At 39.9% G+C, this 27684-nt stretch overlaps 1 protein-coding gene across 2 annotated transcripts; it reads left to right on the forward strand.

The window, feature by feature from the left end:
• Positions 1-348: 348 nt before the first annotated feature.
• Positions 349-26133, forward strand: LOC121911524 (bcl-2-like protein 11). 2 transcript variants are annotated; one of them, XM_042433091.1, is made up of 4 exons: positions 349-713; positions 3228-3679; positions 10538-10659; positions 24050-26133. In XM_042433091.1, exons 1-4 carry the CDS (start codon positions 697-699, stop codon positions 24215-24217), a joined length of 759 nt encoding a protein of 252 aa, XP_042289025.1. In that variant the 5' UTR covers positions 349-696; the 3' UTR covers positions 24218-26133. The 2 variants fall into 2 exon arrangements, with proteins under 2 accessions (XP_042289025.1, XP_042289024.1); XM_042433090.1 differs by lacking the exon at positions 349-713 and adding an exon at positions 1856-2275.
• Positions 26134-27684: the final 1551 nt, after the last annotated feature.

Here is a 27684-nt window from a genome sequence, read left to right on the forward strand (position 1 = left end):
TTACAGGACAACATTGTCCATCAACAGCACACTTAAAAATCAAGTTAACCTAGTATATTTGAGACATCTCTGAATAAACTTAATTCTGTCCCTTTTCCAGTGGGAATGCACTACATGCTGAATGTCTGGTTAGAATTAGGTGTATGTTGTGTGTAATTGAGTCACTGTCAGACACAGAAAGTGAAATAATGCACAGTGAGACAGAAAACAACAATTTAACACTTTCCTTTAAGTTGTTTTTCTGTCTCTTTGGCATCCTCTCACCATTAAATACAACAGTGGCTGATGCCACTGTTGTATTTAATGGTGAGAGGTAGGGGGAGGCAGAGGAGAGCAATAGCAAAGAGGCGCCTCTCAGGAGGTGGGACTTTGGAGAGGAGGAGCCTTGATATCAGTGAACACAGTACCTTCAACTGAGAACAGAGAGGAAGAAACAATAGAGCTGTTTGGACAGAGTTTGTTTACCTCCTCTGGTAGTTTCCACACGGTTATTCAACCATCTCTCCTGAGGAAACCGAAACACGAACTCTGGGATTTATTTCACTTTTGACAGTTTTTTGTTTACTTTTGGAAGTTACATATTTGGTCACATTGGACCTGAGGACCCTATTTGGACTCGCATTTATATAATTTATATTACAGCCACATTGTCATCCTTTAATTTTTCGGAGCCCGCAGTGATGTCCCGCCACTGACATGCACCGGCAGTCCAGGTGAGTCGGGATAGAGGGAGCAGAGGTGTGACTGTGACTGTGACTGTGTGTGTGTGTGTGTGTGTGACTGTGTGTGTGTATGTGTATGTGTGTGTGTGTGTGTTTGCGTGTGTGTTGTTGTCTTTTTTTTTTTTTTTTTAACATTACAAAAATCCAGTTTCCCTATGTGCTCACCGGCATGTCAGCTGTCACCCTGCAAACAGACGCCGTGATATCTCTTTTGCGCATAATGGCAGTGTTTTTAATATAAGAAAATAATAACAGCTTTGCTTTTACATTGTAGTATTTTCTCTTAATGTGCTCGGAAAATGTCTAAAAAGTGAGTTCAGTCGATTTTACGGCACCTTTTCCCCTGTAAAACTCCTGTAATACTTCAGTCAGAGTTTAAAACGACTTTTTCCTACTTTGTTGAGGTTTCTTCTATTGTCTAGGGATATAGGAGTATGTTAGTGCGTTTTGCAGTGATCCACAGACTGCGCCGGTGTGTTTAGCGCCGGCTTCGGTTCCTATTATTAAACTCATAACACATTAGTTTTTGTGTTAAGAGCATTTAATAATGATAAGCGCTGCATGGAGGTGAAATAATAATCTCAACAAGTTCTCCAGTGGGTCGCTTTGTCTGCAGGGATGCAGAGGATAAACCGCATTTAATTTGCTAAATAGTGCATGCAGTTTTATGCGGGGATTGAGCACTACACGTCTTTCTAAGTAATGTCAAGACTTATGTGAGGAGATGTTTTCTTTCTAATAGTCAAACTGATTTTTGTTCATATATGAGAAACAGTTTGCTTTGTTATGATCGAGGTCACAGAGTTCAGCTACCTTTCAGTTTACCTCTACATTTCAGGTTATGAACTCAAGTGAGATTTTCATATTTTTTTGTACATTTTAATATTACCGGACTGTAATGGGTAGGTTATTTTCTTACTTTATTACCAGTTTAGGACATCTGTAAGTGTCTCGAAGTGTCCTGTGGGAGGCGCACATGTACCGCTTGGTTAGAAGAGGAAAACATAATCCAAGACGCACACACTCAGTGCGTCTGACAGCTGCTGGATTATTTTAATATCTTTGTCTTAATAGTAAAGTGAAACCTTATCGTGTTATCTGGAATGTCACTTTTTTTTCTGGTGAGTCTCGACTGTTTTGTGGTTGCCCACGGAGACACAGAAACTACAGCCTACCTCTTCATTTCAATACTGAGACGGTGCAGACGTGCTGCTGAACGGATCTCGTTCACATATAGTACCGTGACACCTGATCAAATGCCTTGTTTGCGAGTTTTCTGGCACTGACGTTGTGGATTTCCTTCCCTCAGTTTGTTTTTCCCTCTTGGCGTGGTAGCCGCCGGTACGCTTTGGTGCCGTTTCGCTACACGCCGCCTGACACGCTTAATATCCCTCCTCGTAGCGCTCGGAGCAGCACCGAAACCCACAGGGAAAGTTTACATTTTCATACGGCTGGAGGACAGTCGCCGCGTCCAGTTAAAGTGCGGTTGTTGTCGCTGTTCCACCGTGCGTAAAAATGCGTAAAAAGCAAAAGGATGACCATTTACATCAAAGGTGCGTAAAAGTGTGATTGTCGGCACATGGAGACTTGGTGCTAAAAAACAGTTGCTTATAATTTTAGGTCATTTTGGCACAGAAGTAGGTCATTGCCGCTGGGAATCCGTGCGCCGGGGAAACTGTAGTTAGTCTGGACAAACAGGAAGCGCTGCAACACAATATCATTTCTTTTATTAGAATGTCACGTTGTGAATCTGACTTTGGTGATTATAACGGAAAATGTCAAATTTCTAAGATTTATTGTTTCTGATGCAAATCAGTGTTTTGAATAATAATCTGCTGAGGTATCTGCATTTTGTTTTGCCTTCATTCAATAAATCAAATGTAAATGAGCAGAAATGTCCGATTAATCTAAAAGATTGTGTTAATTTATTTAGGCTACTTGAGCAATTTGATTTCCAGACTGACTGGTCTGCTGAGACAGACGTGTCTCTGTCTGTTTGAGTGTGACGCAGTTACTCCAGCCGCTTCCTTCATGCCTGATTATTTTCCCCCACAAGTCAAACAAAGATGTGCTGCAATCAGCAATTTCTGACAAACAATACGAGCCGGGCGGCCAGTTTGGACAGGAAACCTGGGCTACTGCCTGAGCAGGAACACACTCACTGCACATAAGTCATTTAACACCCACTACACAACTCAAAACGCTTCAGCTGCAGCGGGAAGTTAGTCAGAATATGGTAATTTGTCATTAAAGACAAAACTATTTTGACTAAGATTATTTAAGCGGATTCGTTTTTATAAAATAGTCCATTGCGCGTCATCGCGAAATTTCCTGTGAAGTTAATCTGGTCTGTTGTAAAGGAAAACCTCCAATCTGAGGTCCAGTCCCGGCGCAGCAGTGCGCCGCTACATATCCAGCTGCAGCTCCAGATGCGGCTGATTTGAGGCTGTGTTGAGCAGAATGATGAAAGCCCAGGTTGACGGTGACGCTCTGTTCATCCAACAGACCACCAAACCGGCCCGATGGCTCGACCGCAGTAACGGCGACAGAGGAGAGCGGAGGAGATCCGCCACCCGTCGGTGCCGCCGGACCCTCAGCGCAAAACTCCCGTTCAAAGCCAGCCACCGACCGCGGCGAGCGGAGCTTTGGCCACCCCGGGTCCACCGGAGGAGGAGAGCCGCAGTCGCCGTCCCGGTGCAGACCCAAAGTCAACTCCCCTACAGACAGCCTAGGCGTGTTTCAGAAGAGGTCTATATTCCATCTCCCTTACCGCCGCTCATCCAGCGGATATTTCTCCTTCGAGAGCGACTCGCTTCCGAGCTCCCCGCTCTCCCCGAGGCCAGCGACGGCTGACAAAGCCACGCAGACTCCGAGCCCCACCGGCCAGGTGATCAGTCACGCCCTGCAGCGCATGGCTGAGGCGCATGGCGGAGGACCCGGGACGCACCAGCAGCACGGTGAGCACAGGCACTTTTCATACCTAACAGATAATTAACCGCCAATTCTAAATAGACACGCAGGTGAATAAGTTTATCGTTACAAAGTCCTGTGACAAGTAATAGAGTGACAAAGAAAACAACGATTTGAAACTCATCTAAAAATAAATCAAATGCATTTCGGAAAGAAAACGGTTATTAAAACACATACCATCATTCTTTGCTCTTATGAAAGCACCCTCCTTTGCCTTGTTGCTGCTGCTATAGGTGATGAAATAAGACTTCCAGTCAATGATCAACTAAGTCAAACAACCTGTAATATCCTAAAAAAAATCATTATGCTTAATAAAAAAAAAAAAACTTTTAATCACGCCTGAAATACCCTAAAATTGCTTGAATCTGTCATCGAGACTGTGTTAGTTTTAAGAGGTGTTAAACTGCGTTCCTGCAAATGGAAGTGTTTAAAGTAAGTATAGGTGTCTGACTGTCTGAATACATGGATGCACACCAAGACACTATATTAATAATTACCATACCTTTTATGTGTGCAAGTTACTGACCTGAATCAGCCAATACAAGCTGCTTTGGCTTTATACACTGTGAAATTTAGCTGCTGCTGTGTGGGTGTAAAGCAAAAATATGAAACCAGATATGAGCTAGCACAAGCTCCCTGAAGCTTCCTTTTTCAAAGATTTGGAGGTTTGGGCGGGTGGTGGTGTTGAATGTTAACAATGATAGTAAAACGATGAACAAAAACATACTCAGGATGTTTTTGTACTCCCCTTTTTCTCCCACTAGGTCTTACTCATGAGAGTTGTTTCCACTACTCTAGTTTTTTGCTACTTTCTCAGATGAGTAAGTCAGACTTGTTTTTTCTGTATCCTGCTTTAATGACTAATACCACGCACACCTCCATCCTGCTGGCCCGAAATCAGGCTGAAACATGCAGATGCTAAATACACCAACATGACTCCTCAGTGCCAAACCCATTTCTCGTGATTCCCAGGTTTTTCATTCTTTTGTAGAATTACGCCATTTCCTGTTTGAGTAACTTTTACTGCTTTTGAGCATGTGAAACCCCCCGGAACCCATTCAGGATAAGTCTAACCAAGCCTTACCTCATATTAAATTCATACGGTCGTCCATGCCAAAACAAGTGAAATTTACCCTAGTTATTATATCTTACATCCACATTAGTTTTAACCTTACATCCAAGTCCTAATCTTAACTGTCTTGTTGGACACAAACACACGTCCATAACAGCACTTTGTCATATTGTTTAAACACTATTATATATCTTGTTTTGTGCCTTCGCCTCCTGTTAAACCAATTTATAGTATCAAACCAACTTTGTGAATAAGAATGACTCATGCGTCTCAGCAGGGCTTTTTAGCCCTGCTGTGTTTGGATTGCTGCCTCGGATTTACAGTTTTTCATGGGATCCTGTTGAATCGGATTTACAGGAAGGAAGAAGGGTCTTCTATCTCGCTCAACCATAAAGAGCCACGCCCAAGGGTGTGTGTGTGTGTGTGTGTGTGTGTGTGTGTGTGTGTGTGTGTGTGTGTGTGTGTGTGTGTGTGTGCGTGTGTGTGGGTGTGTGTGTGTGTGTGCGCCATCACAGTAAAGGCATGAGTCAGCAACTTCATGTGAATATTTTAATTAGCTGACATAAAATACCATGTGCAAGTCATCAATCACTATTAAAAACATAAATCCGTCTGTCCTCACCAACTAAGCGATATTAAATGGAATCAGTACGGCCATATTTCTAACAAAACTGGAAGAAAACGTATGTATACTCGCTGCTGGAAACTTTCAGTTGGAATATTTGAAATCGTTAAACATCTTTAGTCTTTGGAGCTTTTAAACCAGTGTAAACCATGTAAACAAGTTAATGATTATCCTTTTCATGTGACATTTATAAGTTTACAGTTCAAGATGAAGCACTTAAAGCAGTACTCCAGCAGTTTGTTATTGCACTTTTTTAACATTGTCGGCGTTTCGATGGACAGTTAAAAAACAAAACAAAAACACACACATCAAAAATCGATGCAGTGAGGAACCAGACATACTGTTTTTTTTTAATCCATGCATTCCTCTTGTCAAAACCTGCTGCCTACATTACCCATAATGCAACTCAACTTGCGACAGCTCATTTAGGGATTTGGGTGTGTTATGCTAGTAGCGGCTGATGTAGCCTCGAGCCACTAGCTTAAAGCACAGATGAGCAGCGGGCTGCGTTGGTCTGGTAATCTCACTTCTCTCTAACGCCACATCGCCAGATTTTGACTGGATTTATTTATTTTTTCATTTTTAAACTTCAGCACCAACTGAGGCCGCCTCGCCTTGAGAGATTTATCAGATTTCGCGCTGCTCCATCTGGAGCCACAATAGGCTTTGCACAACTTGTTTCCACATGTGTCATGTATAAAATCTACTCGCTCCTCCTTAAGTGTGAAGCACTGAAAGGGTTTGAAGTATCAGTTGAAGAGTAAGCATTGAAAGGAGTTGTTGTCAGTTGAGGGGGAAGAGATGAAAGCAGTTGATATGTCAGTGGAAGATTAATCACTGTGGTGAGCCGATGTTTCAGTTGAAGTGAAAGTGCTGTAAATAGTTGAGCTCATAGTTGAAGTGTAATTACTGAAAGCAGATGATGTGTCAGTTAACATATAGCGATAAAAATCTTTACACTTTGGTATCGTGTATAAAACGTATCACAAGTTCTTTCAGTTTCATCAACGCTGGCCTACATAACATCAGCTTTTTTTTTTTTTTGATGAAGCCACCAAAGTGTTTCCTGGACATTCATCCCTCTGTACAACCATGATGCAGTATTTATGCCTGCTTTTTATTTAGATACAAACACAGCACGACACGCATGAGTCCGTCACCTCCAGCAACAACAACCTAAAATGGTGCACCAGTGGACTTGTTTACATCAGCACAACTCCTGCTTTTAGCCGTGATGCTGCCGGCTAAAGTTAACCGATCCCGTTGCTTGGTGACCAAAAAAAACTGTGCCATGAGGCTGAGATTCGGCAAAAAACAAACAACAAAAAGAGAGCATCCCCTTACAGCGTTCGTGCAGTGGATGACAAACATATCCACTATGGTTCCTCTCATCCTGTGAAGACTTAACTCATTTCTCAAACTCTCCAAATGTCGTTTTTGCTTGAGGTGCTTTTTCACCCTTATAAAAACGTGGAGAAACACATAATTCTTGATGTAAAAAACGTGTGAAAATGGTGTTTAACCACATTCGTATCTATCTGTGTTTGTATTTCTCCAGGATAAAAGCGCTTTTTAAGAAACATAATCTCCCGTGGCTTTGGAAACCTCAGCATATTGTCTCAAGCTCTGTACATAAGGCTTTGCTTTTTATAATAGCAGTGATTGGCCGGACTGATTGCCTTCTGTCTCTTCTGTTCTTTTTACAGCCAGACAGACAAGATACCAGTCAAAACAGACCAGCAAGTGTGTGTGCGTGTGAGTGCGTTTGCGCGCGCGTATGTGCATAAAAGTGTGTGTGCGTGTCAGTCATTAAGTATGCCAATCAGAATAAGCCTCAGTGTGTGTGTCGCAGTCAAAATAGGCCTGCAGGTCTTTTGTAAAACGCAGACAGAAACCCCTCGCTTCTCATTCATTCTGCTACGTCCATCTGATAGGACAGATAGGAGATGAAAACAAACACACTCGTACCGTACGCAAAATAACATGGTCCTCAACGAATAACAAGTCTCGGGTATCAAGAATGCCTGTTTGTGTGTCAGAGAGAGCGAGATAGAGCATCGGAGCGTCAGGAGGATCAGTTTATCAACTTGTTGTTGTCGCTCTGTGACAGCATGATTACAGCTCCTATCACAACACTTCCTCCTACTGCAGCAGCAAGATCACATCTACAGTCAGGTTCCTTGAGTCGCAGACACACTGGAACAGCTGACTGTGATGCAGTTTTTCTTTGGTTGATTTATATTCACGCAGTTTAATTATAACACAACCTTGGGGCTGGTTGCACAAAAATAGATTTTGCCTGAGGCTTTGATGTAATAAATAGAGTCTAGACTGAAATCTAATCATAGGCAGCACAAAGCTGACTAATTATTGTCTGTCTTAAGTATGAATAATTCGGTATGTACTCTGGGTAAATAAAGAATGATTTCGAACCAGAATTCACCAAATGTTTCATCTTCAATTACAAGGAGCAAATTCAGTGATGACTGCAGCAAAACGAAATGTTAATTTGCCTTTTTTTTTTTTTTTTTTTAACTTTTTCCTCAGTGTTAGAAAAACCACGAGTTGTGAGCCAAGACACTGTTCCCCCTGCAGCATGGTTGCACGATATAGAACTTTTAGGTGCTGCTAGTTCAACCAATTAAGATAAGATAAGATAATCATTTATTAGTCCCACAGTGGGGAAATTTGCAGTGTTACAGTAGCAAATGGGATAGTGCACTAAGAAGAAGCATCGGTAAAAAAGCAAGATATATTAAATAAATAAACAGTAAAAAAGCAAAATATAATAAGAAGACAGACTGAACGGTTGAATTCACATTATTGCACATGAATGAATTGTCAGTTTTGGTGTGTGCGGTCTACTTGTGCTGATTGTAAAGTCTGACAGCAGCAGGAAGGAAGGACCTGCAGTATTTCTCCTTCACACGCTGCGGGTGAAGCAGCCTGTCACTGATGGAGCTGCCCAGCGCTGTCCGAGTGTGAGTGGGTCATGTTCTCCATCAGAGACGATAACTTCCTGTTATCACTTCCTGTTATAACTTCCTAGCCGTCGTTCTCCTTTCTCCCACCACCTCCACTGGATTGAAGGGGCATCCCAGGACTGTCAGAAGTCAAGAAGACACTGCTGCCTCAGCAGACCACTCCACAGAAGATGGCTGATGTTACCACAGAGTCAAAAAAGGTCCTCAGGAGCGTCCCCTGCACTCCAAGAGACCCGAGTCTCCTCAGCAGATAGAGTCTGCTCTGTCCTTTCTTATACAGGACATTTTAAGTATACGTTATAGCATATATACATACTTAATACTTAATTACATGTTTATAATAATGAACCTGTAATATATATATATTGATATAAGACTTTTTGGTTGTTATGGTCATTCACAAAAAGAAAACCGTCTTGTTAAAATAATCCAGGCACAATGCATGACAGGGTATACGACTGAAACCATCAAAATATAGTGTCTGCTGACCTTCAAAGCAATATGGTGGTCCAAATATATAATAAATCCTAAACCTTCAATGGTCAAACAATTAGTTTTAATTTGGGCAGACCACCCCCAAAAGTTTGATGGTTGTTAAAGAACTAATTTAATTAAAAATTAAGGCTTGTTTAGCAAATATTTCCACAACCAACCTCAAAATTACACAACACCAAACCTCAGAGTCACTTGACACTGCAGTGCAGAAAACACTAATGGATTGATCGAAACGGAGCCTCCTCGCTGTATTGGTCTCTTCAATATTGGAGGATGTGAGAAATATTAAGTCTGGGTTTCATGACAGTGTGCATGAGTCATAAGTGAAGAGCGGTAAGAGGTCAGAGCCTTTCATAGTCATATTGTAGTTCATACTGAAAATATAAGATATAACCACAAACACATATATACATTTGCTTTGCCTGGTCAGCTAGTAGTGGTCGTTCTCTACTTTTAATATTGTTACTCTTTCCATGAAAATCCATTTCTTAAATGTTCTGGTATCTACTCTTTTATCTAAACTATGAATAAAATAGAAGATGTTTGTCACAGTAGCTTTGTGTGTCTGCTTTGTTGTTGTTTTCATCTAGATGAATAAGCACTCTGATTTACTTCTCCTCTGTGGTTTTTTATCTTAGCCTGGTGAGCTTGCATCTTTTATAACATCAAATAAACTCAACTGGGTCAAAACTAAAAAAGTCTCTGTTGATATTGTGAACCACCCAATCCTGAATCGCACTCCCACTTGTCTGTCTCATTTCCTCAAAATGTTATTGCTGATGATCCAGACATGCATTCCTGAAAGCTGGACATGCACATCACATGTGAATGTCTCACAAAAAAAATCACATGTGAAGGTTTAGCGTTTTAATTGGTTTCAATAGTCCTGTTTGCTTTTCTGTCACATGTCCTCACTGTTTGTCATAAGATTCAAAAAACAAAGGATGAATCAGTCATGACCCTGAGAGCAGATTTGGCTGTGATGTTATGTGATGTGTTGGTGTAGTGGCCACAGCCTGAACTGCAGGTCAGGTGATGCCATACGGCCCAAGAAGACTTTATGCCACAAACAAATACACGTCTGTCACAAAAGGAAGTGCTCAGAACTGATAAATACAAAATAGATTTAAAAGATTTGCCTACTAAATGTTCTTTTTGTGATACTCGTGTGTTTGCAGCAGGCAGAGCAGCCTAAAAAACTATTGAATGCATCCACAGAATCAAAACCCTTTCTGGTTAATATTAATGTCACCAGTTGGTTCAACATGTATGTTCAATACAAAAGCCTGGGACATGACAAAAAGACCTTTATCAGGATAAAATTCAGGCTTGGAGTATTTCTTTTCTTTCCTCTGCTATTCAGTGTACAATGTATTAGAGCATTTTCACATAAGTAAAGTGATGTTTTGTATACCGTATGTATTACCGGAAGATGCATGTTGTATTTTTTTATGTTTGCAGTGTCTTGTAATCCAATGTCATTGACAAAAACTGTATTTTGTGTCACTGGAGACTCATCTTTACTAATTCTTTATTGCAGAACTGTACTGAATAAAAGTATTACCCAGAGCTACCCAGTTAAGTGTTTGTAACATACAATACTTATTGTAAGCTCTTCGTTTGATCATATTAGCAAAGTCTGCATGTTTTTTTTTCCTCTCTGTTCCAGGAATCTCTCCCAGCCCCTCTAGCACGAGGCAACAAAACGCAGCAGGGGACATGCAGGCGGAGGCAATCGGACGAGAACTCCGACTCATTGGAGACGACTACAATAGAGTGCTCATGTTAAGGGTCAGTGATCATAGACACTGTTTGTGTGTGCGTATGTGAATGAGAGTGTGGGAGAGGGGATCCGAGTATAAGAAAGAAACCACCACATTTGTGGAGCTCCTGATCAAAGTGCTGAACATTCAACAGATGTAGTGGAGCCGCTAATTAGCTGACAGAAGAGGACTGTGGTTAGCTAATGGATGTTAATGACTTATCAATTTTATCAAATCCAACATCATTCTGTCTGAGTCTCTGTTGTTGTGGTTGGGTTAAGTTATTTCAGTCTAGATAGGACTGTGTGAATGTGGGAAATCACTGTTTGTTCAGAGATTAACGTCCCTATCTAGCATGATTCACAAATATCATTATTTGTCCTAATTGGCTAGTCAGTTTTTATTATATCACTGAAAAACCCGAAATCAAGTCACAACAGCGGCTGCATAACTGTGTGAATGTAAAGCAGAATGCGGCTGTAAATGAGCTACATGCTCAGCAGGGCATGAAAAAAAAAGAGGAGGTTAGGACAAAAAAATGCCCCTAAAATGGCGCCGTGGGTGATCTGCGGGAGGCTGTGACCAGCTGGCTGTTTCCACTGCGCTCGGGGTGAGAAAAACGAAATGACTTTTGATCAGAAAATAACCAAGCAGACAGCCTGAAGCAGCAGAAAATCCAGATGCCACAGTAACCACTGCAGTTAAAAACACCCAAAACATGTAAACAGCCATATGATTAAAAAAAAAAAAAAAAAAAAACTCAATAGTAGAGGAGCAGAAAATTAACTTGTTGAACACAGAGAGGGGAAAAGCAGCTCTGTTCTCTTCTGCAAAGCCCTCAGCCAGTTCCCAGCAGTGGGAAAGAAAGAAAAACAAAACTTAGTGGTACAAATTGGGTGTTTAAAATGTGGTGAGACCCAGAGAAGCTCATTGACTGCTCTCATTAGAAAAGTGGAGCTCATTTGCAAGCCTCAGTAGCAGTGGTTTAGCTGATTATTTTGTGGCTGGCTTACAAAGGTACTGATGTAGACTGAGGTGTTTCAAAGTGCCGACTTGTTTCCTCGTCACACAAGAACAGAAAGTTATTTATTTTCGCGCCGAAATATTTTTATTTTTTCCATCGCTACACTAGACATGTTGAATTTGGTTAATCGCGTGTGCACTAAGAATCAAAACACCACAAAAAAGCAGATTTATAAGACAACACTATTTTAATAGATGGAGGGGTAATCCGGCTCTGATTATGACATGAAATGACATTTGTAGTAGTCAGACTATTGGCTTACTGAAGAAATAATCACATTATTGCGGTGGATGTAATTCCATCAGTCAGACTGGGTGTGTTGTAAAGTTGCTTAACTGCAGTAAGAGTTTATTTCCTCTTGGCTTCTGTTTCCTTGGCAACATTTCTTCATGTTGCATCATCACAGTTTTATTTACTCCTCTATCAAAGAGCTGAGTCCAGCTTTAGGAAACAAGACAGGAAGAAGGGGGGAGGGTGGGAGGGAAATCAGTGCTGGGTTAAATTCTCTTTAATCACACCAGAGAAGTGGATTAAAAAAAAAAAAAAGAGAAGTCATGAAAAGGCACGACAGGACTGTTTCATCTCAGCGAAGAGCTTCAAATGTAGCCTCAATGCCAAAAGCTTAACAACGATAAAGCTACAACTCTCAAGCCGAGCAGTCGTGTTTTGCCCACTGTGTTTAATCTTCTGGTTGCTAATGAGCATCAAACAAGAAGACGGTTAACCCTTTCTGCCCTCTTGCTTCTACATTTGTCTCTCCCAAAAAACGCACAAGCAACCTTTACAAAAAAGGCACAAAACCCCTTTAAGGGTGTTATTTGAGTGCACTTATGTTCACGTGGCTCTAAAACCCATCATTAACAGAGCTAAATTACCCATCCATCTTTCAGTTTTGGGTGTTCTTGCAGCTATTGATGATCAATCACTGCATTTATTTGCCTTCTCTGTGATCAATTATACGTCTGTATGCTCTTTGGATATTTCAAGTTAGGCACAGAAGTCCTGGAAATCAGGCGTTTACTCTCAGTGACGTCAGAAAAGACTTTTGTTCACTCTGTTTATGAACTTTTTCATGCAAAGCAAAGCAAAGTTTGCTTTGGCCTTCGGAGCTGTGATTCAGGAGCAGAGGAACACAGAGGGGGGCTGGAGAAATATGTGAGAACGTGATGATTCAAGGCTGTGACTCAACACTTATTCACACTAACGAGGGAAGACAAAGAGAAAGACAAGAATAGAAGTGTGTGAGTTTGAATGTGGTAAGCCCTCTGTGAACTTCTGTGAAGAATTACCCAGAAAGAGTGCGCATGTGTATTTGTTCGTGCCGCAGAACAATGAGGAGGCAGCGAAAAGAGGAACATGGAGGCTTGTTCCCTGTTCTCTTGCCAGGTGTTGCTGCGGACAAGTGTACATGTATAGTTACACATGATTTCATAACAGTAAACTAAGACGCATTTCAGGTTTTTCAGATTTTTTAATTGGGATATTTGATCATCAGTATGAGTAGGGAGGAGCCTTTTGTTGCTGAAACAAACCAGAAACTTAGTTCAGCTGCGTTTGTTCTGCCAAGAAACGACAAATAGTTGAAAAAATTAGTCCTGACATGACCGTGGCAGCAAAACATATAGCTGAAGAGAGAGGGCCAAAACATTTGGATACTACCTAATAGGGATATGCGGAGAGCCCAGTATTTGTGTTTGTATCTGTATCTGTATTTGTTGAGGCAGCAAAATTATTTGTATTTGTATTCAAATTAAAGTGGAAATAGGCGTAACAATCCTGTTTTTATTTTTATTACACTTCTAATTTTAGGATATTTCTGTGTTCTTCAATGAACTATTTTACAAAGTAGAGCTCCCTCACTAGGTCTCAAACCCCAATCTACCAGACCACTGACAACTGCACTGACCACTCATCCAAAGCTCAGCCTCCAACAGGCACACAGACCTCCAGCTATTTATACATCCATGACACAGAGATAGACAGAATGGAGCATCAGATAGCGATGTAATCTCGCTATGCTACAAGCCCCGACCTGCATGCTGTTATTTGACATGTGTTTTTTTTTTCTTTCCCAAAAACAAATAATTTTAAAAATAAACCCTATTTGTGCTTTTCCGATGCCAGCGAGGAGGTTGTCTACTTCCTCTCCTGGCCAACTGTGAACCAACAAGGACCGAGTTGGCTGCTCTGAAGTAATGAGAATAGCAGCTCTGTGCAGATTATCATAGTTAGTTTGCTTGTCATTCCCACTGTCGGAGAGTATCCAGCAACTGAAATATTTTATCCTCAAATCTCTCAGTCCTTAAGATCCTCTACTCTGAAACCTGATCCAATCCTTGCAAAGCAGGCATTGAACCAAACCCATGCAAGGCATCGGGTCAAGGCACAACCTGGCTTGTTGACAGGTAGGGGTGTGTTTTGTTGGCTGCTGCACCTACTTGCAAATGATGACTATCAAACATTCGACTAAGACTTCCATCACAAGGCCTGGATTGTGGCGCGTGCCCTAGTGCCCTCATTCCACGCAACACTCTGGCGTTTTGTAACCAATCACTGGAGTCTTTGTGAATCATCATATCTGATCCATCTCTTGAGACCAGCTCTACTTGAATAAGTGACCCTACCAGCGGCCCGGATCGAACCCAGACACACTGGAGGGATAACAACTTTGAAGAAGTTCTCAACAATGTCAAAAAATTCACACTTCAAACAGTCTGAGTAAGATAGGCGAATCACAGCGAATCATTATGAATCATTTCTTGCTGAACGCCTCCTTTTGAAAGTGTCTCAGGCATGACGAGGCTCGAGGAATCACATCTCTGTGGTGGGCTCGGAGGATGCCAGAGGACAAATATAGGAAAGTTCTCACCAAAGTCACGAACGTCCTCTCTATCATCAAAGAAACCCAGCTGGACAGGGAGGCAAATGTTTAACTAAATGGATAACTGTTCCTCTTAATAAGTAGAGAAAATTGACTTTGTGATATTGTTATATTGTGGTGTAATTTTATTTTAGACTTATGATGCACTGAAAGAAAGGTAAAATACAATGCAAATGATTACTGTTAAAATGACAAGCATTAAGTAGAAGTGTGTTGAATAATCATTATGTTGAATGTATACCTCACAGAAACTTGTGATTGATATATGAGCACAAAGTATGTTAAAAAATAATCTCACTCAGTGCACTGGATAAAATTGTAAGTGTGTTTGTATTATACTCAGTGTTAAAGTGGCCTTGGGAAAGGAATGAGAAATGGGCGTGTGGGGTGGCAAGAGTGGCTGTGGAGAAATGATAGCCAGGAGAAGGATTGGAAATAGTGGTGTAAAGTGACCAGGTGCAGTTATAAAAAAATAGAAGAGCATGACTGGGTGGAACTGGATATGCCAGGCATGTCCAGTTCAGCCCAAAAAAAAATATTTTTGGGTCTGCACCAGGTGATGTAGAGAGATTACAATGGTGTAATTGGCTAGTATGAAGAGGTTGGACAATAGGCGTGCCCTATATAAGACAAAAGAACTGGGGGCTGAAGATCAGCTTGCCAGGACATATGTGGTGAGCCTTGTGTGCACTATATATTGTTCTCCTTTCTTGCCGGCATTAAAGTACATTTTGCTGCTCAGAACTCTGATTCTTTTATTTTTTGAACATCAAAGAGAAGTTTTGTCCTTGAGCTGAACTTTTTCCAACTGAGATCCAAAGATTAGACACGATAATATAAGAATTGTGACCATTTAATACTAAAGATGCTACTTTATGGGTGAATTTATGATATTATAAGGGTTCAAAGTTACTTAAAGGGATAATTCAGCAGACTCTGACAAGTCCTCCCTCCCCACAATCGCCAACCCTTCATTACAATACCGTTGCATGCTGAGCTGCCCTTTATGTGCGTGTCATAGTTGACAGAAGAGCTTTAATCAGCTTCATCGTGTGAAGGCGTCGGCCAAGTGGCAGAGCTGCATCGCTTCAGGTTGTATAGGCTTTCAGATGACTCATATCATCTGCACAAACACAGAGAAGCACAAAGGTGTTTCCTCTCACTTCATCTTGTTTTATTGACAGAAAAATTAGCAAGGCACTTATTTAAACCGCTTTCCGTACAAACAGTGTTGAGTTGATTAATTATTTGTTGGGGAAACCTGTACAGCGGTATGTAATCACTAATATAACGATAAGTAATTATTTGTTTTTCAGTAATCTTCCTGGCTCTCTCTCCTTTGTCCTCATTTAATCCAGCCTCTCTCCTTCTTTCTCAGTTAAACATTTACACAATGTGTGTGTGTGTGTTTGTTTTCAAACATCTGTAAACGTGCTCAGTATGGTGTCCGTATGTGTGTGGTGTGACAGCCTAGTGTCCGTGACAGTGTAGATTCATTATTGCTCAGCCCTGTGGTTAAAGAGCTCTCAGGGAGCAAAGCACAAGGTCTAATTATCCTGCCAAAACACACAGACAGACACACACACACACACATACACACATATACACACACACACGCACACACACAGACACACACACACACCCACACATACACACACTCAAACAAACTCCAACACGCTCTGTCATCTTTCAGTAGGAGGTAAAACCCTTTGTCCTGAAGACAGAAATAACTCAGAGGAACATTGTGGACCAGTCGGGTGTCACTGGCTGGCTGCTCCTGTGTTTTTGTTTGTGTGTGTGACAGAATAGGAGAAGGTTTTTTAACCCTTGTTTAACCATGAGTAACGAGTATTGCTCTTTCCATCAGTGCAATGCAGAATTTATAAAATACAAATTTACTGTAGTATTTGTGTGTTTATGTTGAATTCGTGTCCTGTGTTGTGAGTTGATTTAAACAGATTTCCTTTTGTCATTCTCTGGAGCAAAAGAAAGTATGATGCCTTGTTTGGAGACGCTAGGACAGTTTGTGAGGGGAATATATTAGAGCTGCAAGACGATAAATCCATTAGACGATCAACAGAAGATTAATCAGCAACTATTATGATAGTCAATTTATTGTTTTAGTCATTTTTGAAGCAATCTCAAATGTAAGGATTTGATGTGTTTCTTGAAAGTAAACTGAATATCTTTGAGTTTTGGACTGTTTGCGAAATACAACAAGACATTTAAAGACATTACCTCGGGCTGTGGGAACATGTAACTGACATTTTCTGATATTTTATAGACAAAGCATTCAATCAACTAATCAAGAATATAATCATCAGATTGATCGATGATGACAGTAATTGTTAGGTGCAGCCCTAGAATATTTATGTCAGCATCACTACATTTATTACTTTTCTTGGCTTTTCTGAACAAGCTGAGGAATCCATATTGCACAAACACCAACCTTAAATAACTTCTAAGCTCTACATCACTTTTCACATTCGCTGACTTGCAGGCATATTTGCATTTTTAGCTAAATTTTAAAGCTTTTTCAGTGGGAAACACAAAGATAAGAAGATAAGTTGTCTAATCTTATGAAACTCTTAAACATATAGTGACACAATGTGGACCTAGGGAAGATTAGGACTGTATATTGCATGAATTGGACCTTCTAGTTGACATGTCAGGTTAAATGAGGGAAACCTTCAGTAGAGGTTAAAATAACTGCCCCTGACACAGATGTTCTTCTGGTGAACTACACACTTACTTTCTCTTGTGTTGTTTCAGTGTGAAACTACACCTTGCTCTACTTGTGTAGTTCCTGCAGGGGAGCTGGGATTTCCTTCATTATCCATGCACAGAGCACCTTGTTTGCATTTTATTATGTTGTGAAATTACAGAAGGTGACAACTAAAGGTGCAGGGATTGAGTGTACATTATGACAGCTAGTAACAGGGATGGGCACTCTTACCAGAAACACATGTAAAGCACATAAAAGCTTGATTAAATATTTTTGCAGTGACAAGTTAGCCACAAATGTTTGTGGAAGAGGACAAAAGCAATAAGTAAGAACAGAAGATAGTAAAAGAGATGACGGGGACAAAGGTCATTTATTGGATTCAGAACTACAACATCACAAATGCAACCTGTGTGTGTTTGTGTGTGTGTGAATTTTTTTGTATGTGAACTTGTGATGCATGCTCTGACCTCAACAAATCTCCTGATAAACATTTTAAAAGTTGAAACGTTTGGTGAGGTTTGCATAGTGGCACTACAAAGCAGAAACACAGTGAGAGTAAGAACGATAGAGAAATAACATAACAAAGCCAGACTCAGCTTGCATTGTGTGTGTGTGTGTGTGTGTATGTGTGTATGTGTACTTGTTCGGTGTGTGCGCCTGTAAGTGTAGCCTTGTTGAGAGAGCTATTTTTAAGAGGCAGCATAGTAAGTTGTGGTGACCAAACAAAATCACATGAGCTTTTTGGAACTGGCTGACTCAATGTTTCCACTGTGAAAAGAAAGAGAGAAGAAGAGTAAGAAAACAAGATGAGAAATTTGAAATCTTCACTGTCAGAGATGTGTCTTTACCAAAGTGCTGGGGCAAAATCTGTGGTTTACAAACCCAAACAGATGTGGAAAATATGTAAAATACATGAGATTGCAGAAAGGAGAGCCATGTAATAGAAAACCCCCATTCGTATGCTATTATTTGTCAATTTTTTGCATTGATTTTGCAGGTTTTCTGACTAGCAAGTTGAATACTGAGGAGTCGGGACACTGCTAAAAACCCTCTAAGTTTTGGTTTTGTTGTGTTTGTGAGTAATTGTTTTTGACTCATGCTTCTATTTTTCACAATATATACCAGTGTTTTATCTTTTTCTACCAAACGCTTACAGTACATTTTACATTCTGCCATCCATTTTGCAAAGCTATCCTTAAATTGTAGACTCCCTCCCTTCAAGTCAAATGTTTTTATGTTTCTAGTAATTGCATTACACAATCAGCTTGCAGACACTTGAAACTTAAGTAGAACAAAGAACTCCTGTACTGTCTTCTCCACTTGCAATTTAAAAAGATTTATTGGGAACAACATTTCGGTAAACAGACCTTTATCAGGTTATTTTACAAGACAAAAAGAGAGACCATCTTAAATAGGTTGGTTGACCAACATGGACCAATCAGGTCACACTACAGTCTTACATCACTCATTGAATCAAGCATTATACATAATCACATCATGGCACCATATGCCAACAATATGAATAGACAGAAATATAGAGAATGTACATTTACATACATTACATCTTCATAGAGATATTGAGAATATTAGATGTTTTGGGAAATTATTTAAAGAAAACAGTTATTTAAAGAAAACTAGTAGACGAGCTGTATCATCTTGCTTGATCGATCGACTATAAGATTGTTCAGTTGCTTCATTGGTGCACTGACTTACTGACTTGACAGGTGGATTTTCTGGTTGACTGAATTTCTAAGAAGTTCACTGGCTGACTGCCTGTTTGGTTTGTCTCTTGTGTTGAGCATGTTTTGCTTCTTCTAAGTAAGTTTATAACTGTTTTCCCATTGCATCACCGCAGCAGCACTGTGTGCATGTGTCAGTGCATGTACTGTACATTGTGGTGCCTGGATGTGTGCGTGTGTGCCAGATGAACTGCTTGTTAGAAGTCTGCAAGAGTTGCAGTGACAGCAGGAAAATGATTTGTGGCAGCAGGTTTTCTATTCTCAGATAATGGAAGGGGTTATTTGAGGTAAAGGTTCAAATGTGAAAAACTATTAGAGGATCGCAAATGTGTGTGTGTATGTGTGTGTCTGTGTGCGCGCGCACGTGTGTGTATTTCCTTTTCTGTAATCCTGAGGTAAAGGGTTGAAAATCAAGAGTGTTTGGTGAAACCAGTTTTGGCTTAATGTCAGACTCTCAGCCTGCAGTTCGTCAGCTGAGGTGAACATCTGCTTCTGATTACAGTTCCAACCTCTCATCTTGACTGAGAAATACGATCAATCATCCAAATAACAGAGCAGCTCTATTGTCTACATGGTATTTTTAATCTTAGATATTATTTCTATTCCCTGAACACCTGATTTACTGTAACCTTTCCCCCTGCAAATAACAGCAAAAGAAACAGATTGCTAGTCATTGGGTTTTTAAATAGAACAACTTATAACAAGCTGCTGAGAGTTAAATGAGAAGATCAACATCACAATCAAGCCTGTGAGCAAAGAGCCAGGAAGCAGTTAGCTTAGCTTAGCATAAAGACTGGAAGCAGGGGGAAACAGCTAGCCAAAGTTAAAAAATACACATATTTACACCTAAATCTTAAGTATAGTATATAATTAACACAAAGTATCTCATTTGTGACTTCCTGCAGTCCTTTCATCATTGTGAGTTTGCCAGGAAGTCAACAGGGACTCCATGAAGTCACTGCACCCAGCAAGAGATACTTACAGCAAGTAACCCCCATAAAACCACAACTGTTTGTTTTGATATTACTGGATCAAACAAACAAAATTTAACATGTGAGTTTTGGAGGTGCTGGTAGCTGTAATTGTTCACACTTTGGAGTCCAGCTAGCTGTTTCTTTCTTCTTTCACTCTTTATGCTAAGCTAAGCTAATTGCCTCCTGCCTCTAGCTTTATACTTAAAGACACAGACACAAGAGTGGTATCAATCTTCTCATCAAACCCTCGACAAGAAAGCAAATATGCATATTTCCTAAAATGTCAATCCCCTTTAATCATTAAATCAAGTAGTAGTAGAGATTAGTTTGAAGAAGGACAATGATCTGATCACTCACAATTTGAGCCTTACAGTAGGTGGTTTGAGACACATTGTCTACAGATTTTGGTCAGGTATATTTGCGTCAATTGTGTTAAACCACATACATCAAGTGTCAACTCCTCCCAGGTACACCACATCCTCCTGTTGTGTCGAAATTGACAGTTTCTTCTTCACTTTCATTGGCTGTAGATGTAAAATATAATAAGTGCTCCACCGTGACTACAGAGCAGGATATAATGTGGAAGGACATCCACAGATGGCTTTATGCATTTTTGGGCAAGTAAAGGCAACCTGATTAATCAGATGTAGTTGTATAATAGTCTTTAATATCTGGGAGATGCAGTTCCTTGTTCAAAAGCACTTTAAACCCCAAGTGCTCCAGTAGAGCTGCTCAGTGTCCAGGCTGTGGTTGTACTGGGCATGATGGTACTAAAAATACATGCTTTACAATATATATACTAGTTTTAAAATGGCAAAACCAGCTGACTAACCCCTTTCCTATTGGCATAGTCAGGTATCTAGACATCAATAGATCAACAAATCGAGCATGGAATAATGAAAGAAGCTATCAGTAAGTTTGCTTCATATCTTGAGACTCATAAATCTGCCAGCAAGGTACCTCCCCTAATTCTGCAAACTGCAGGCCATCCTGACAGTCAAATCATTGCAGTGGTTCATGAGGTGAGGAGAGAGCACAGAAACACTGCCAGCTTTAAAACCACAAAGCTTGTCTCTGTCTGCTTAGAAGAGAGACAAGCCTCTAATGTGTAATATCATAAACTCGGCCGCAAGCAATTGAGCATTAATAATGTCAGTGTTTTCAAAACAAGGAAGTATAATTAAATCTCTAAATGCCATATATGGTGTAACCTGGGAAAAGAAATCACTGAAGAAAAATCACAACCCTCCACTGTTAAAAATCCACTTGAACTTTCTGCCCTAAACAAAAGCAAAGCTCTAGGTTGTGATGTCAACACCCTTTGCTGTCCATGTACTGCTGAATTAAAGAGGAGGCTGAATTAATGCGTTCAGAGTTCACCTGAGCTTGTACACCCACACGAGTGTTGATTTGTGATGATTCTTGAAGTTCATGTGGTGGACATGAAACCAAATCCCCCAAAAGTTTGGAGAGTTAGTCTTCACTTGTAGCCAAACACAACAGTCCCTTGATGATATTTAGGAAAATCAAGGCTCAGTTTTGGCAGCACTGAAATTAGTATTTGGTAATTTCAATTGCTTCCTATGTTTTTGTCTCCAAAAATGTGGATTTAAAGTTTAAAAAAAAAATTAGGTGATGATTCCTGGAAAATTAACGTCCCATGAAAAGTGGAAAACATATCATGTCAGAATACCATGTTTTTCCAGACATTTCTTATGGAGATTTGTTCCCAATGTTGTCATACAATAATAAAAAATATGCTCATGATTGATATAGCCAAAAATGTTTTTGTTAAAAAATGGATTCCATCGAATATAGCTCACTATCTAGCTAGCCAACACGTTTAGGAAAAGCCCCACTAGCTTGTTGAAATTATATGATAGAGAATCAGGAGGCCGTTGATCATGACGATCACATTTTCCTCAGTTAAGTCACATCAATTTAAGTATGTCTCCGTAATTGAGTTGGAGTAGAAAAGAGTGGTGCTTCCAATTTACAAGGAAACCAGTTGGATTGGTTTTTTCTCCAGCACATCAGGATATTTGCTTAACATTGCTAAAGTTGCTATAAAGCTTTATTACCTTCCCCAGGTCTCATTGCTGGGATGCTTTTGAGTCTTAAGTCATGGTGCCTTAATTCACAGTTAATGGCGTCCTGTCATGCCTCAAGCATTTGAGTCCATATGTTTGAACACAGGTTTGAAACTCAATACATGTACGTCCTCTAGGTGCTTTGCATTCTGGTCTTCAGCTACTGTGGATGTAATTAGTCTTTCTATCTCTTCTACAATGCATTTCTTTTTTAAATAATCTTTGAGGTGCTATGAATAAGTTTCTATTGTATGAATCTATTAGGCTTCAGGTCAAACTGGTTTACAGGAAATCGGGGTCTAGACTTGTTCAATTTTGTATTCTGAAAAAAAAGCAGGCTGTGCCAGCTCTGTGGTCATCTCTGACCCATTTGTTTGACCAAGTCAAACAAATGGGTCTGAGTCAGAAGCAGAATTAGAAGCAGACTGTGATTCATCACAGGGTTAACTGGTCTTCCCCTCACCTGTTTCCTCCTCTGGCATCAGGGGTTTCTCTGGTTTTTGGCTCACTTTTCACATTAAACCACACGGCTTTGATATTCCTCTCTTGAGCTCGCTGTAAAGATCCTGTTTTTCATAGTACAGTCTCACCCCGAGGCAAAAGACTTTTTCTGTGCCAGTCAATGTCTGGATGGTATTGTACAGTCCATCCGGCCAGGCGGTATTTGAAGGGCTTCATGCCAAAACAGGACATCTATTTGCCAGAAGGAAAAAAATGTTTCCTACTCTTGTAAAAGCCTTAGTTATTCTTGTAAATGTTTGTTTATCTGAGCAATAGCAGCTGAGGATGAATATTTAAGCAGAACTCTGCTTCACATTCACACACCTCCAGGATTTCACACCCAAAAGCTGCATAGTACAACCGCAGCCTTCTAATAGTGACTACTGGGAGCTGTTTTTGTTACTATTTGTTTAATTGAAAAAGATGTCTAAATGAATCAGATTCATTCCTAACGTAGGTTTGAATTCGGGATAGTAGAGAAAATATGGTAAGTATCTTGCACAAGGCCTAAAAATAGCAGAACCTTTTTTTTTTTTGCTTAAGTAGCAGAAGTGTTTGTTAGTGTAGCAAAATTACTAGCTACTTTTCAAGTCATTCATAGTGGAGATCCCCACCCAACTCTCTACCTTTCTTTAGCGACAAAAGCTGTGTTGTTTCTGGAAAGAGTTTCTTCAGGCCTGAGCTTCCTGTTGCACCAGGAGGGGAAATGTCCTTTCTTGTCTGTCAACTTATCAGCGAGAAGCTGCTGCTGCTCTAGTAATGGACCTGGTCCAAGGCACAGGGGCTGTTGACTCCATGGATAAAGAGCAGAAAAGAAAACCAAACACGTGTTTCAGTCAACAGGGCGCCGAGTGTGCCAGAGTGACTTACTGGGATATGGAGAGGTGTTCAAAATAGCCAGAGACAGTAAAGAGAGTTCAAGCGTACACTGTCAAAGGACAAAGTCCTAACCAAAAACTGCAGTAGAGGTGAAGTGAATTAATTTGTTAATTCTTCTTGTTCGAAGATGATGTTGTGATTTATTCTAAGAAAAACCTGCAGAATCTGAGCCTTCATAATTTAACATCCTTTTTTTAATGATGATGATGTGTCACGGAAGTTATGCTTCTAATCTCACAAGATCTTGCACAATGCAACTTGAGTTTATCTTTAAACATTAAAAACATTAACGTTAACGTCAGCTTATTTAGCTACATAGCTAAGTTTAGCTACTTAACAGTTATTTGCCGGCCAGAAACAAGAATCCTGTTTTTGTCTGCTTCTGTCTTAAATCAAGGGCCCATTGTCTGACATAACATTTTGTATCATTGACCTCACCTTCCTTGCTACTGGACTTTCTTTTTCAAGTCGTGTCTCTGCTCAGTCTTTTGCTGTTTGAAAAAAGGATTTTTCATTTATTTTGGTGTGAGCATGCTGTATATTTTTTAACATAATTCTCATTAATACTCTAAAACCTCTTCTTCTCTCTGTCCTTTGTATTCCAGGGGGTGGCAGGTGGACGTAGGCGAATTGTGATCCATCCAAACCAGTTGCCGTACATCCAACAGGAGCCCACCGTCCTGCTGTGCGTTGGCATCCTGCTCCTTCTGATTGGACGGATAATCTACTCACAAGGCAGTACGAACGGCCACCAGGACCACTCTCAGGTTTAGCTTTTGGAAAACCCAGCAGACGTAGCACCTTTGATAATGTATCTGTGTTTTTGGATCTATCACATCTTTTCCCATTTGAGAAAAGAAACTTTGGACTCTGTTTGTCTTAATTTCAACAAACGGAGATTTTTTAAAACCTTTAAGAAACTCTAAAATGCCTGGATTTTTGTTTTTGCACCTCTGTTTTTCCTTAATGGTCTCTGAGCCTTTGCAATGCTACCAAAGAGCCAGGATTTTGCACTCCTTTGCAGAGCATGGGGCGGCCATGTCACCTAAATATGCCCCCCTGGAAGATTACGCCTGTGGAAATTCAAATGTGCCTTGTACAGTTTTCTGTTAATTTTTTCTGTTTGTTTACTTTTCTGGCTTCTTTTAAGGTGTATTATTGTACAGAGATTATGAGTTCCTCGGGTGGATCAACTCTGCAGACCCAGGATTGTTAAAATACGTTGATCCGGTCCTCAAAATATTCCCCTTCCTTTTGTAAAATGATCTTGCACCCCTGTCACACCAACATGCAACAGACTCATGAACCTGCATGGGAACCAAATGGGCCAAAGTAATCATTTTTATCACACATGGTTCCTAAACAACTGTGCCATTTAATGGTTTCTTTCCATGAAATACATGCGTGCTTATGTCTACATAGTAAGTTAGGAAGAGTCGATTGTACATCTGTGTTTTCAGCCATCAAAATGAATTGTGTCCTGCCATGCCATGAACTAAAGCCCCATTTGGACAGGATTAATATTACAGGGAGATGTTAGGTGGATAATAATAGTTTTATTCTGTGGTCCTCGTAAACCTGAGTCATTGCTCTGGAGGACATTTTAGCCATAAGGAAAAATAGTTTCATCTATCTAATGGGAGAACTGATCAGCACAAACATTATTTAAATACTCAACCTCCCCTAAAAGTCTGTCCAAATGAAGCTTAATACTGTAATCCATTAATACTCCATTAATGTTTAAATGTCCGTTTCTTTGTTGTGTCTTATTTCAATGTCCCGGGTCAAGTTTTAGCTATAGTACCTCCTGCTACCATTTGGCATATAATATGTAATCAGATGATCTGTAATCCAGATTATTATCCATTCAAAGGTACTTTCAGTAGATGCAGTTTTTTTCAATAAATGAGAACACATTTCTTTGGTTTTTCACTAGTTTTCTAAATATGCACTTATAGAAATGTTTAGGCCTCAAAAACTGCAAAGTATTTCATGACTACCTTACAGTTTATCAAAGAGTAATTTGTACACAATAGCTAGTTCTGTCTCTTACTGTGTAAACTGAGCCAGCCCAGACAGTTTTTACTCACCATGAGGCAAGGGCGTAGGTTTGGTTTTAACTTTAGTGGGGACATTTTTTTGTTGGACGGCCAAAGTAATTGTGTATGTATCACCCTTTTCTTTTTCATAGGCACATGTGTGCACACACATACACATATAAAGAGCCTGACCCTGCAAAATGTTTACTGAATATGCATTTGTTGACTTGCCTGAAACCGGACTTGTATCATGATTTTTTTTCTTTGATTTTTACATTTATTTTATTGATAGACTACTTAACTATAAATCTGAGACCAAAATTAACATTTAAAAGTAACATATCATAGACTGTCACAATTAATGTGTAGAAACCTGTAGGTAACATGCTGCTCTGTAACTAGCTGCTGTAAGGTTTTCAAACCTCACCTGAGATTCTGTCCTTTCAGTTTGTGGATTTGGGTGACATAACTCAAGAGTTTCATGACAGAGCCACAGTGATGCTCAAACCTATCTTTAAATCATCTCAAAAACTTTGTATTATTTTTCATTCAACTCCTGAACATATGACTAGATCTTTCACTATGACATCAGAGCTCACCTGGGAGGCCGCAGCTAACCTCTCTGTGTGTCTCTGTGACATCAGAGCTCACCTGTCTGTGTCTCTCTGTGCTGTTCAGGCTGCTGCTGACAGGATTTTCATAATTAAATGATGCCTGACAGTCACAAACAAATCAGTTGGACAAGCTCTAAATAATGTTCATGTCTTAATGTCACATATGCAATAATAACTCTGCTCCTGATACACTCATGGAAAAGGGGAGAGATGGCATTAAATAGTAAATATTTCTCCCACTAACCTCAAAGATTAATGTTTGGATTGATCACAGACCATTCTTATTAAGCTCAGCTGTTATTGACACTTTGGTTCTTCTTTAAAAAGGACCAGATGTCCTTAATTTGCTTTAAAATGTTGTTGTTGTGTTAAATTGTTTAATTAAACAGCATGTCTGAGCTACAATCACAAATTAGCTAACAGCACCTAACGCCTGACATTAAATATCAAATGATCTAAGTTTTGTCCATTAATTTTCAATTTCTGTGACGTTTGGAACTTTTAACTATAAATACTAACCACTTCATATTTTCCACCTCACTTACTCCACTACCACTGCTGCTGCTGCTTAGCTGCTGCTAGTCGACAATGTGTACAGCTTTAAGTTGAGGGTTGCCAGATCATCAGGTCGAGTATCCCCCATATGTTGCTCTTTCCCACTTAATCATAACTGCAGAGATCTTCCTGTTAACATTACATGGAGTTAAAGCAGATAGATTGTTTGAGATCGGTAAAAATATTGGTATGGACAATCCAGCAACATCTTGATATTGGTAGGGACATGTTCCTACCGTCCATACCCAAATGTTGTGTGTGGTTCAGTTTCATAGAAATATCCCTTGACCCGTTGATAAATATAACATGATTTTACTAACATAGTACCAACCTTCCTCTGTACTGAAAAGCCTGTGTGTTTCTGTAACACTAGATTCAATCTGGATGATGAACATGGCTATTCACTAAAATCTAAATTAAAAGATTTCCAAGAATTTTAGAATCACTTTTATCACCAAATACAATCAGTACACATGAAGGTGATGGTAAAAAAAGGCATTAAATGGTTTCATTCCAGTCTACATTAAAACAAAGATTTTGCACATTAATAATCAAAAGCAGGAGCAACAGCAAAGTAAGACTACTTCATTTGTTAATACAACAATAGAATCTGAGTATTTGTTACAAAGCTGCCTAATTACTGGAGTGAAACTCAAAAAAGATGATGAACATCGATAATAAAATAATGTGAATCATTTAAATCATTAAACAGTGTCATTTCCCACCAACTTGTTTACTCATTATATCAGACAATACAGTCTTCCACCGTTCTTTGTTTCAACCCCTGGATTTAGCATTAGCAGCCAGACTCAGTGCAGTTGGCAGGGCTCCGTTTGTTGACAAGGTCATGTTAGCTATTTATTAGCGCAGTGATTCAGACCCGGCCAAGTCTCTTCACGTCTGCCAGGTCATTAAACACTCTCAGAAAGAGATTTCTGGACAGAGACCAAATGCTGAATAATACAGAGTAAAAGAGTGTTTTGTCTCTGACTGGTTGGCTAACTGTAACATAGAAACAGTGGTGATATGGGT

This window comes from Thunnus maccoyii, chromosome 14 (assembly GCF_910596095.1).
Source record: "Thunnus maccoyii chromosome 14, fThuMac1.1, whole genome shotgun sequence".
In the NCBI taxonomy this organism is placed as follows: domain Eukaryota; kingdom Metazoa; phylum Chordata; class Actinopteri; order Scombriformes; family Scombridae; genus Thunnus; species Thunnus maccoyii.

What these genes read in the sequence shown, in the direction of transcription:
- LOC121911524 (XM_042433090.1), top strand. Translation starts at nt 2,238, where the DNA reads ATGCGTAAAAAGCAAAAGGATGACCATTTACATCAAAG. An exon ending in GATGACCATTTACATCAAAG is followed by an intron (nt 2,276 to 3,227) that starts GTGCGTAAAAGT and finishes TTCATCCAACAG; the next exon opens with ACCACCAAACCGGCCCGATG. An exon ending in CGGGACGCACCAGCAGCACG is followed by an intron (nt 3,680 to 10,537) that starts GTGAGCACAGGC and finishes TCTCTGTTCCAG; the next exon opens with GAATCTCTCCCAGCCCCTCT.